The sequence below is a fragment of the Pygocentrus nattereri genome, chromosome 26 (assembly GCF_015220715.1).
Source record: "Pygocentrus nattereri isolate fPygNat1 chromosome 26, fPygNat1.pri, whole genome shotgun sequence".
NCBI classification, from domain to species: domain Eukaryota; kingdom Metazoa; phylum Chordata; class Actinopteri; order Characiformes; family Serrasalmidae; genus Pygocentrus; species Pygocentrus nattereri.
Window position 1 is genome coordinate 11,123,512 of NC_051236.1, and position 12,154 is coordinate 11,135,665.

Consider the following 12,154-nt stretch of genomic DNA (forward strand, 5'->3'; position numbering starts at 1 on the left):
GGATGTTATGCATCAGAGTTATTGACATTAAAAGATGCTTTGTTTCAGACTCTCTACACTCAACAAGCAATGTAATGTTGGTCACCTTTCAAGAGCTTGGATGGTTTGTATGCAGTTTGATATCCCTCATAAAAATTAATCTCACCCATTTCTTATGATGTTGGTAAGATTTCAATATTTTACTACTGACCTACAGAACATGAATCCAAACACAATGGGAATTCCAAGCCTAGAAGTGCTCTCCACATTCAGAAGCCCATCAGTCTTGAAGAATAAAAGCACCATATGCTGCTTCTAATATATATGGAGCCTGTCATTGCATTTTTTTCAGGCTGGTGCCCTTGCTGCATAATTGAGCACTTTAGTTTACCATGCAGCCCTCCAACTGACTGGTATATATCCTAGTGGTGGGGGGTAAAGAAGCCCTGTCGTTTTTTATAGAGAATGAGACAAATTTCACACACCTCCACATCACTGAACAAAGCATTTAAAAGATGTGCCCCCTAGGACAGTTAGCTGTCTTTACATTGGCCATCAATAGGACTCACAGATGTCTTATTCTCATAATTAGCCTGATTCTGTTCGTTCAAAATGGCTTCTTGCCAAGTTCTAGCCAGAGGCTATGCTTCTCTTTGAACATGTGGGCGTCTTCATGTTGTTTTCTGCCAAATTCTCTTTTAGCCATTGCTTTCACCTCAGGCTGTCTTTCTGAGACACTTGTATGGGAATTAGGTTATAAAACTACATTCGGGAACATTAACTTTTGGAGAAGCTCTGGACTCAAATGAAATTGAATTTAGTGTAGTGCATTAATTATGTAGCACAAGATGAAGCACAAGCTAATTAGCCTCTAATAAAAGCTTGATCTGCTCATAAGCAGGGTTTTAGTGGTGCTTTGTGCCTGTGTGCTGAGGCATGTGGTTTTCTCTATTTTTTGTTTGTTTGTGAGAGCATACACGCATGAAAGAAGTTTTAGTTGTTTAACTAATATGTGTTGCATAACAGTAAATTCTGCTCACTAAATGAAAGCCACAAATGTCCGGTTCATTCATAACCATCTCAAGTGATCTGATCTCCAGCTCCAAGTGAGCTGTAGTGCATTTTACACCTGGCATTTCCTTGTGTCTCAAATACAATAACCACATGTGATGGGATTTCATTACTGGAGGAAGATTCCTTGTTCATATGGACAATTATTAATGTGTAGATTACATTGATTGCTAACACAATCCTGTTCACACATGTACACCTGTGATAATATCACCCAACAGGCATGTAAGTGCAAGGTGTAAACATGGCTAAATGGACCCTAAGATAAAGATATAACTACAAAGGACTAGAATTTTTAGTATACTTTTAAATATCAGATAAAACTGCATGCATTCTTTCGTGCACGTATCAGGGTTGTAGAGGAAATCCTATTGCAATTCTTCTACATTATAGTAATTGAAAGGAGTAAACAGCCAAAGCATATTGCCATGGTGGGCATTAAATGTTTATGGACCATTTATGTCTTACCTTTAATGAATTTAGTGACCTTACGCACAGTACACATTTGCTTTGACATTTTGATGTAGCCTATTTTAGTTGGTACAGTAAAAGAACATTGTAAGTAACATAAAATTAAGTCAACAGTGATGCAGCAACTTTTTTGACACAAGCTGACATTTTTAAAAAATTGTTTTTGGTTTTGGAAATGGGCAGAAAAAAAAACAATCAACTCTTATCATGGTCTCACTTTTATATGTCCCCCTGCCACATATTTTGACCAAAGCTGGAGCTTTAAATTCAAAATATACACATCATAATACAAGGAGAGCACTCAGTATCCTCTTAAAAAATACAGCTTAATATTATTTCTCCATTTGTTTAGGTAGGCTTGTGATCAATGCATGTGGCTACATGCCTGACATGTTCAGTGCCTTGCAAAAGTATGTAACCCCATTAAATGTAATCAGATTTTCCTGCATTACAAATTATTTTTTTAACAATGACAGTGGTTTTGTGCTGTATTTAAAAGACTTTCAAAATGAATTTTTATAGATGTTGGCTTCATTTCAGAAAATATTCTGTTACAAAAATTACTAACTAAAAATGCTGTTTAAGTATTCAACCCCTGAACTGTGGAAGCCCCATGTTAACACAGATGAAAAAGTATACAGATTATATAGAGTATACAGCCTTAACTCTTCATTTGGAATGAAGATGTCAGTGCCATCAAGAGCTCTGCATACAGCTGGTCTGTATAGGAAGGTTGCTAGAGAAATTACTGAATTGAAACTACATCTGGAGTTTGGCAGATAGAATCACAAGATTTTGTGGTGCTTTTTGGCCAAACAATTAAATTTTGTGGGGCAAACCCAACACTGCCCATTTCTCAAACAAACAAACACCGTCCCAGCAGTGAAGTATGTGGGTGACAGCAGCATGCTTTGGGGATGGTTTTCCTCAGCAGGGACTGGGGATCTTGTTAAAATTGAAGGATGAACAGATGGTGCAAAATACAAAAAGATACTGCAAGAACACCTGTCCTTTAAAAACTAAAGCTTGGGAGAAACTTCATTTTAGCAGAACAGTGATCCCAAAAGTAACAGAGGAGTGGTTGAACAACAAAAAGATTTATATTCTAAAATGACTAACAAATGATGAATTATGACTTGAATGGAAATTTACTTTAAAATTCACTTTATTGGTTTTAAGTAGAAATGCTATGTGGAACGATCTCTGTAATTGTTCTTTGTAATATAGATTAATGAAATATATTAAAATCTGATGACTTAAGGAAGCCCTTAAACCTCTACTTTTGCAAGGACAAACATGCACTTCAACATGTTTCTGTTGGTTTTGATGTTATGTCATTTGATGTTATGTGTTTGTTTGTGTGTCTTTGCCCTTGGCAGGAACTAATCACAGCTTGGTACATAGGCTTCCTGTGTCTGATCCTGGCTTCTTTCCTTGTATATCTGGCTGAGAAGGAAGACAATGAGATGTTTGCGACCTATGCTGATGCCCTGTGGTGGGGCCTGGTAAGTGTAGTCACTGCCTATGTTGTCTGTTTTTTTACTTCATAATTCTTTATAAGTGTAGCAATGCACTATACTGTATATTCTTACTGCATTAAAAGCACAAATATAACTGCATAACATTAGCAATGAATGGCTACATGATTGGTAGGGGCAGGTCAAAACCGGTCTCCATCCCCTTGTTGTACAGTTTTTACAGCCATGTAGAGATGTATTCACTATTGGTTGAATGCTCAAACACTCGGTTTGGATTTGAGGCCTTATTCTAAAAGAGATTTTGGAAGCTATGTTGATGGGCAGAACTTCTTGGAAAAGCTTCTGTAGTCAGGTGTTGTGATTTGAAGTTGTATTAGCAATAAAGCCTTAGTTAGACTTAAGCTGCCAGAGAGATTCACTGACAAGATTGCAGTCCTTGGAGACTCTAGCAGTTGCCAAGAAACAGTTGGCATATTTGCTGTGGAAATTAACTGAAGGACATCAGTGAAACTTCAGAGACAGAATATTCACACAAAACTGTGATATATCCATGGGAGTTCAAATTCATATGAGCCGTTTGTAAAAATTGTATTTAAACAGTTCAGATGAATGTATATTGTGAATGTGATCTTAAAACATTGTGTTGTAAAACAGAGATGGACAGAAATGGATCCAAAATCATTCATAATAGATAAAACCATCAAAAAAGGAACCTTCAAATGAAACCAGCCTTTAATCATTAATTCAGTTTTACCTATGACTGTCGATATTATAAATACCGTAAGTTTAATGCAGCTGAAATCTGACCAAACCACATTGGAAGCCTTATGACACAACATTACAAAACTCCATCATATTTTGAATAGCAGCTGAATGATGTGGCAGCTGACATCAATCTACTTGAGTCCAGCCACTTCTTATTTCACAACTTAATTTCATGTGCACTTGGGTTCCTCATTTGATTTGTAACTAATAGACCTAGTTAATTAAATAAAGTGAGAGTTAAACGAAAAAGATGCTGGCCAATTTTTCTTTTTATTAAGTTAGAATAGACTCCCTGTCAGGCTTGATGCAGCGCAGGCAAAAGGGAGATCACATTCGTGGCCATGTAGTCTCCAGGGACTTCATTGTTTTTTTTTTTTGTTTTTTTTTTATATTGAAGCTACTTTAATACTGTTTAAATTTTCTTTTCACTTTTTTTTTAATTACTTTTACTTTCTTTTAACTCTTATTTTCTCTCTCTCTATGTATCTATCTATCAGTCTATCTAATATGTGTGTGTGTATATATACAGTATCTCACAAAATGAGTACACCCTTCACATTTCTGCAAATATTTTATTATATCTTTTTATGGGAGAGCACTATAGAAATGAAACTTGGATATAACTCAAAGTAGTCAGTGTGCAGCTTGTATAGCAGTATAGATTTACTGTCCTCTGACAATAACTCAACACAATAATGTCTAAGTAGCTTGCAACACAGTTGAGTAGACCTCACAGTGAACATGTCCAAATTGTCCCCAATTGTGTCGTTGTCCCTCCCTGGTGTCACGTGACTCGTTAGAGTTACAAGGTGTGAAGGGGGAGCAGGGCTGTTAAATTTGGTGTTTTGGGTACAATTCTCTCATACTGCCCACTGGATATTCAACATGGCACCTCATGGCAAAGAACTCTCTGAGGATGTGAGAAAGAGAATTGTTGCTCTCCACAAAGATGGCCTAGGCTATAAGAAGATTGCTAACACCCTGAAATGGAGCTATAGCACAGTGGCCAAGGTCATACAGCGGTTTTCCAGGACAGGTTCCACTCCAAATATGCCTCGCCAGGGTCGACCAAAGAAATTCCACATGTTCAGCGTCATATCCAGAGGTTGGCTTCAAAAAATAGACGCATGAGTGCTGCCGGCATTGCTGCAGAGACTGAAGGAGTGGGAGGTCAGCCTGTCCATGCTCAGACCATATGCTGCACTTAAAGTCAATTCTGTCTGCATGACTGTCGTCCCAGAAGGAAGCCTCTTCTGAAGCTGACGCACAATAAAGCCCGTAAACAGTTTGCTGAAGACAAGCAGTCCAAGAACATGGATTACTGGAACCATGTCCTGTGGTCTGATGAGACCAAGATAAAGTTGTTTGACTCAGATGGTGTCCAGCATGTGTGGCGACGCCCTGGTGAGGAGTACCAAGACAACTGTCTCTTGCCTACAGTCAAACATGATGGTGGTAGAATCATGGTTTGGAGCTGCATGAGTGCTTCCGGCACTGGGGAGCTGCAGTTTATTGAGGGAAACATGAATTCCAACATATACTGTTACATTCTGAAGCAGAGCATGATCCCCTCCTTTCGGAAACTGCGCTACATGGCAGTTTTCCAACTTGATAACGACCCCAAACACACCTCCAAGATGACAGCTGCCTTGCTGAAGGTAAAGGCGATGGACTGGCTATGTCTCCAGACCTAAACCCAGTTGAGCCCCTGTGGGGCATCCTCAAGTGGAAGGAGGAGGAGTGGAAGGTGTCTTATGAGACACAAGATCAAAGTCCAGAGAACAGTCCAAAAGGTCAGAACAGGGAGATATTACCACAGGCAGATAATCTGAAGGGAATAGCAAAAGAAGTAATCGTAAACAGGCAAACGGGTCAGAAACGATCAGGCATATATACAACGAAAACACTCAGTATGTCGATACAATACTTGGCACTGATCTTGTGCTAAGCCTGGGTTTATAAGCTAAAGCTAATTAGCACAACACAAGTGAACCAAATTAGCATTCAGGAGAGTGAGACTGGTGATTGGAGTGTGCAGGCAGGTCAGAGGTGGCAGGAGACGTGAATTCCCAGAGGAGTCTGGGGAATGGAGTCCAAGTGAGTATCAGAGCCCAAGGGATGCGTGACGCAAAACAATATAAAATTTGATGTGCAAAGAAGTATGAAAATCATGTGTAATCAGAAAAATTCAAAGGGGTACTGTTAGTCGTCCGTCCAAGTCATAGCTTTAACACAGGTATAACAAACTTTTGTCACTTTAGAGTTCTGTGGCATTTGTTCTCATCCTGCTGAATTTTGTTGAATGGATTAACAATGTGCCAGTGTCACTGGGATTATTGTTTTTCACACAGGTTTGCTAAAGTGTTTGTAATTTAGTAGCTCTTTGAGACTTTTTTCCTTTGTTTTTTATTTTTGTCAAAAAGTAAAATCACCTGCAATGTCACATGGTTTGCACATTCAGTCAAATCAATGAAAAAAAACTTTTTGCACAATTAGTAGTAATTTCTACTTTTAAAAACATAAAAACATAGTGTATCACAATACTTAAATCAATTTTCACAGTGCATAATACGTATCACAATATTTTGACACTGACAAAAAATGTTGATAGTTTTACGTTTAAAAAGTACTATTAAAAACTATGATTACAATGACTGATATTCAACATTTCACATTTTGTAATGCACTAAAACCAGTTACACAGGACCAATTATGCCCTCTTTTTAATTAAACATGTAGTTCAGTGTTCCTAAAGTCATGTCTGTGTCCACAATATGTCCAGAAAAGCATATTGGGTAATATGATAACAAAAATCATGATCATGACCACAATAAGCTATTGTCATATTGCCCAACCCTAATAGACACTGTTGTTTGGACAAACATCATTTCTGTGATTTTGCAGTTTGTTTTTTGTTTTTTTTTCTTTTTAGAAGAGATACTTTATACTTCAAAAAACACACTTGTGATTATTTTCAGTAATGCTTCATAACTTTCATTTCATCTCTCCTGTAGATCACGCTGACGACTATAGGATATGGAGATAAGTATCCAATAACGTGGAATGGGCGTCTTCTTGCAGCAACTTTCACCCTTATTGGAGTGTCCTTCTTTGCCTTGCCTGCTGTAAGTTTGCAGACATTCTGAGAGAAACATATGGATAAACATCGAAACTCAGGATTGGTTTCAGTGCTAATTGAGAAATTTCTTTAAGCAGAGACATATAATGTGGGGGTTTTCCTATTAAATATGATCCAGGCTTATTTTCATTAAGAAACTCAGAGGAAAGTTCTAATCTGTAGACTTGGATTACGCTGCATGTGCTAGTCACAGTGCTTCTGTACTAAAAGTCAGGTGTGATATATTGTTTTGAATAAAAACACAAAAACAAGGAAAACAAGGAGAAACAAAGTGGCATAAACTAAATATACCTCATCCAGACATACAGATTCAAGACTGAAAAATCTTTAAACACTTTCAAATTCTCAAAGGAGCAGTTTTCAGTATTTTATAGTGAAATAATTTAATAAAATTTAATTATCATCATATTTCTACAGACGATTAGTTAATAAAGTAAAATAAAGTGTTTGCAAATTAGACTGAATTGGTCAATGGTCAATATCTAAAATTAATATTAATGTATATTTTTTGTTAGATAAATTGTCACGTTTTGAACGGGTGGGGAGGAAAGACGCTGGAGGCAGGGGTGAAGGCAGAGAGCAGATTTATTCTTTTAAACACAATTTAAATGGCTTTTCAGCCTGTCACGTTAATGTCTCGCAAACTTGTTCAGTTTGGCTCCCTCTCGCGCCTTGCCGGGGTGTCCTTCTTTCTCGAACCTCTGCTGCCTACTGAAGGGAGAGATGACTATAAGTAGGCTGGCAGAAACAAGGCACAGGTGAGCATCGTCAGCTACTTAACCGCTCAGCCACACCCCATTCTCCACACAAATTGAAAGTATTATATATCACCCCCCTCCAGCTCCACACGAAAGCATACATACAATGTTCATAAATGCATGTGGCATATTGTTTTATTGTGTATAAGTGTGTCAATGAGTGAGAGCGAGCGAGAAAGAACAGGAGAATAATGTGTTTTTACACACAAAGCTATACAGCAGGTATTGATGTGTCTTAAAACTCTAAAATGATACAGTTCTGATTATCTAATGTTAATGCCTAAATGAGGACTTAGACATATATTGAGGACAAATAGACATGGGTGTAAATAGACCATGTAAAATAGAGACCACTATAGTACTCTAAGAGGTAATTTAACACTAGTGATTTTGCAGTTTGCCACCCAGCAGTTGGTGCCTCTCTTGATTTTTCTGCAGATTTGTGTGTGTGACTGAGATTTGTGGTTATGCACACACACTTCTGATTTAGCATTATAGTGCAGTGTACAATTTTGTTTGACTACTGAGGTAAGACTGATGCTATTTATTGGCCTATAGATCAGGGACTAATCTAGAAGTCAGGATAGGTTGCATTGGATTCCCAGTGGTATTTGTGTAGTGCATGATGCATATTGTATTGAGAGAACACTGATGGGCAAAAACATGAACATTTTTAATCGTGTTAAACTGACGTGGATGAGTTATATAATGCTGCAGAATACAATACATCAAAGGTGTACCGATGTGTTTCAGTGTATTGCTAGGCAATATTGCAAATTCTATGTGTAACAATAATGTAGTTATATAGTTGCCATATAGTATTTTGTCATGTCATGAAGACCTACTGAGCATATTTTCCTGTTTCATTTTAAGGGAATTTTGGGCTCTGGTTTTGCCTTGAAAGTCCAGGAGCAGCATCGGCAGAAACATTTTGAGAAACGGCGGAACCCAGCTGCTGGGCTAATTCAGGTGAAGCACACTTCTTGTCGTAATATCCCCAGCATTCTTTGTACCATCAGTTCCAGTTAATTACATTCCCTTTAAGAGAGCTAATTAAACTCCATTAGCAGCACAGTGTTTAATTCTGCTAGACTTGTAGAAGCTGAAAGCTCTGGTAAGGCATTTGAAAGACATCTTTATGTGAACTCTCTAATAGAGACCGACAGCTTCAGCTTAATAATTAATAAGTCAGTTTGGAAGCAACAGAATCAGAAATTCTTTTTATTTATGTTATGATGGATTTGGTGCACATTCCTTTCATCCTAGTTGATTTCTCTTGATCACTGCTGATTAACATATATCCATGTGTTTGAAAAACATTGAGATTACACCATACATGAAAACTGGGCAGTAACTGAATGTTTATGGGCCCCAAGTGACATCCTACTCACCCCAATCATAACCTTGCTTTATGCAAGAATAAAAATGAATAAATAGGTACTACAATTTGATCAGGATAAGAAAATAAGAAATTTGTTGTTTTTCTACAACCAACCAACGTTGAATACATTTTAACAAGTAGCCTACATGCCTACATACCATGGTGACTTTGGAGCCCTAAGCAACTGCTTAGACGGCTTATAACAAGAAACAAGAGCCCTGCTTGTAAATTATGTTATCTTTGTATCTCGGTACCATGGTTCTCACTCACAGCTCATGGTTCTGGCAGTGTCTGAGCTCAAGGATAAAAGAATTTAATGCCTCTGAAAGCATCTCACAGAGAGTGATTACATAAAGTGGTTTAGAATATGTTCCTTGATACCTGATACCTGATTTCATGATAGTTTTGAGGTAAAATGTTGATCTAAAATGTCATTTTTAAATTGAGAGATGCATGCAGGGTGTTACAAATGTCTAGATTGACTCTGCTTTTTTAAAATTTTTAAACAACTTATATTAAATACATTTTAAAAATATATACTCATGGCTCCTGGTTATTGGGGGAGCCCTAGGTGACAACTACAATTTGGTCAGGAAAAAATAAGAAATCTCTATACAAATTTACATTTAAAAAAGTTCATGCCTGGGGCCTCTATTCGTTTGGAAACCCTAAGTGATTGCTTATAGCTATAAAAAGTCCTGACCTGCTCCTGTTGGGGGATATTTGTACTTGTTGGGATACGTGCACTGGGTGGACACTAAAGCACTTTTATAAGTCACTCTTTATAGAAGCATCTGCTTATTGCTGTAAATGTAAATCTAAACTGACCTTATTTGCTGCTAGAACTGTCACTAGAATAATATTACACTGAAAATCAAACTTGGAATGAGGGCGAAAGGTAAGCCTTAAGACAAACACTCATGGCGTCAGACATAACAGTATCAATATTTGACCAGAAGCTATTGATAACAGCACCAACGAATCATCCAAATTTGTACTAACAGTATATAAGTAAGGATCTACTGACTAGAAGACAATTCAAATGGTGCTCTGGGCCTGTGAATATATCTGAAGTGAATAAATTAGGTTTCTGCAGATAAGAAGAGGAGGAAAGAAATAAAACACCCAGTGCTAGGCTGAGGAGAGTGATTAGATAAGGGGAAATTAAGAGTAATCATACATCACTCACACAAGAGCTGGAAAAGCAGCATGAATAGATAAGGAGAGGGAAACCCATAGGTTATATTTGTCTTGCATTTTATTTTTTCCTCTCTTTAAAATATTTGTGTTGTCTTTACATGACTATTTTTCAGAATCTGCTAGAATTGAACATGCTTTTTTTATCTAGGGGCAGACTTACTAATGTTTTTTTCATCTACACCATCACAATCTTCATTTTGGCTGTTGTGATTCACTGCTGCGGTCCTGTGCAACAGTTTTTAGCAACCATAAAAAGATCAAAGGAACGGTCACTGCACTTTTGCCTTATTGCATATGCATTTCTAGGAGTTTCCTTTTCAAAACAAAATACTGGAAGTACATTATTGTAATGAAGCACCATCTATGATTTACCAAGTCTGATTGTAAATAGTGACTGTGCTCTGTTTAGTGCCTTTTATTTTTGGCACTTACATGGCTGATATTGTGTAATGTGCCATGGCATATTATTCTTAATGTGATGAAGGCAATAAAACCAAACAAACAAAAACCTGATACTTTTAGAAACACAATGTTTCCTAGGGTTACCTAAAACTCTAGGTTTATTGTACAACACTATCAAAAAAAAAGATAATTAGTGAATCTTGTAGTAAATCTGCTCCTCTGTCTTTAAGGCTGATATAGACAAAAATATGGACTGTGTGAACTGGAACTTTACCAGCCTTGACCTAGCACATCAAACTGTTTTATTAAAAAAATAGCTAAATAAATAAATTATATGTGGCTAATCTTACTTACTTATGTTTGAATTTTTGTTGGACTGTGGCTGAATTCTAGCAGAAGTCCAGGTTTGAGGTATGGCAAACATGATGAATTGAGTATGAAAAGCTTTTTTTAGAGGATCTTCTGCAATGCTGCAAGTCAGAGAGCAGGCCACAATAAGGCTGAATTTATTATACATGGTTGTAGGTTAGCCCAGGAGAAAGGCCGCACTGTACACTGTAGTAGTTTTTAATTGAGGCTACCTTTGCTTTTCATCAGGGAGTTAAAGGTTCATCAATCATCCGTTGAACTGTATAGGCTACATGTGAAAGGTGCAGTAATGTACTTTAAAATGTCACTGCATAACCTAATTCCTTTAGGTATGTGTAACGCTGAAAGATAGCGACAAGGACGTCCTCCAAGGACACTCTGCAGCTGTATGTTAATTATTTTAAGGAGCTCAGTGCGTCTATTACTTATGTGTTTCTATCTGATCCCTCAGGCGGCCTGGAGGGTGTATGCCACCAATCTCTCTCGCACGGACCTTCAGTCTACCTGGGATTATTACGAGAGATCTGTATCGGTTCCTATGTACAGGTATCAGTCTCCCTCTCCCTCCTTTCTCTCTCTCTTTCTTTTTCTCATATGGCTCTCAGTTCTTCCTTTTTCCAGATTTTTCCTTTTTCTTCTTTGTTCTTCCTTTTTCCAGATTCTCTGCTTTGGGCCCCTCCCCCATACATACACTGCCTTCTCTCTCTCTCTCTCTCTCTCTCTGTCTTTCTCTTTCTCATCTTTCTCTCTGTCTCTCCTCATTTCTTTCTCTTTGTATTTCTCCTGGGTGTCATATGAGATACATGCAGCGGTTGCATTGATTCACATTGTGACCTTTTTCTTTTGAGGGGGTGGGGATTGTGAAGGTTAATGGTTAAGTTCAAACTGTTCCTTCACACAACCTCCCGGCACAGCAATGAGGTTATTTAAATTAATATATATTTTTTTTATATATTTATTTTTCTGTTTGGATGTCATTTAAATTTGTATGCAGGTAATTTAAGAAGCTGTTTTGGGCCTTTTGTAAAATTAGAGAATGAGGAATATCTTGTTCTTTGTGGTTTTGATCCAGTTTCTCTGAAGCTTTTGTGGCATTTAAGGGCCCCTGTCCTGCATTTCCATTGATGTCCACTTGTGAGTT

General features: G+C 37.5%; 1 protein-coding gene across 4 annotated transcripts in view; it reads left to right on the plus strand.

The window, feature by feature from the left end:
• Positions 1 to 12,154, plus strand: part of LOC108431827 (potassium voltage-gated channel subfamily KQT member 2) — a 72,041-nt gene that overhangs the window by 36,660 nt on the left and 23,227 nt on the right. For all 4 annotated transcript variants that reach the window (XM_037534929.1, XM_017705224.2, XM_037534930.1 and 1 more), the window contains exons 5-8: positions 2,901 to 3,026; positions 6,779 to 6,889; positions 8,535 to 8,630; positions 11,465 to 11,559. In XM_037534929.1, coding sequence (XP_037390826.1) covers positions 2,901 to 3,026; positions 6,779 to 6,889; positions 8,535 to 8,630; positions 11,465 to 11,559 — 428 coding nt within the window. The remainder of the gene's footprint in view (positions 1 to 2,900; positions 3,027 to 6,778; positions 6,890 to 8,534; positions 8,631 to 11,464; positions 11,560 to 12,154) is intronic.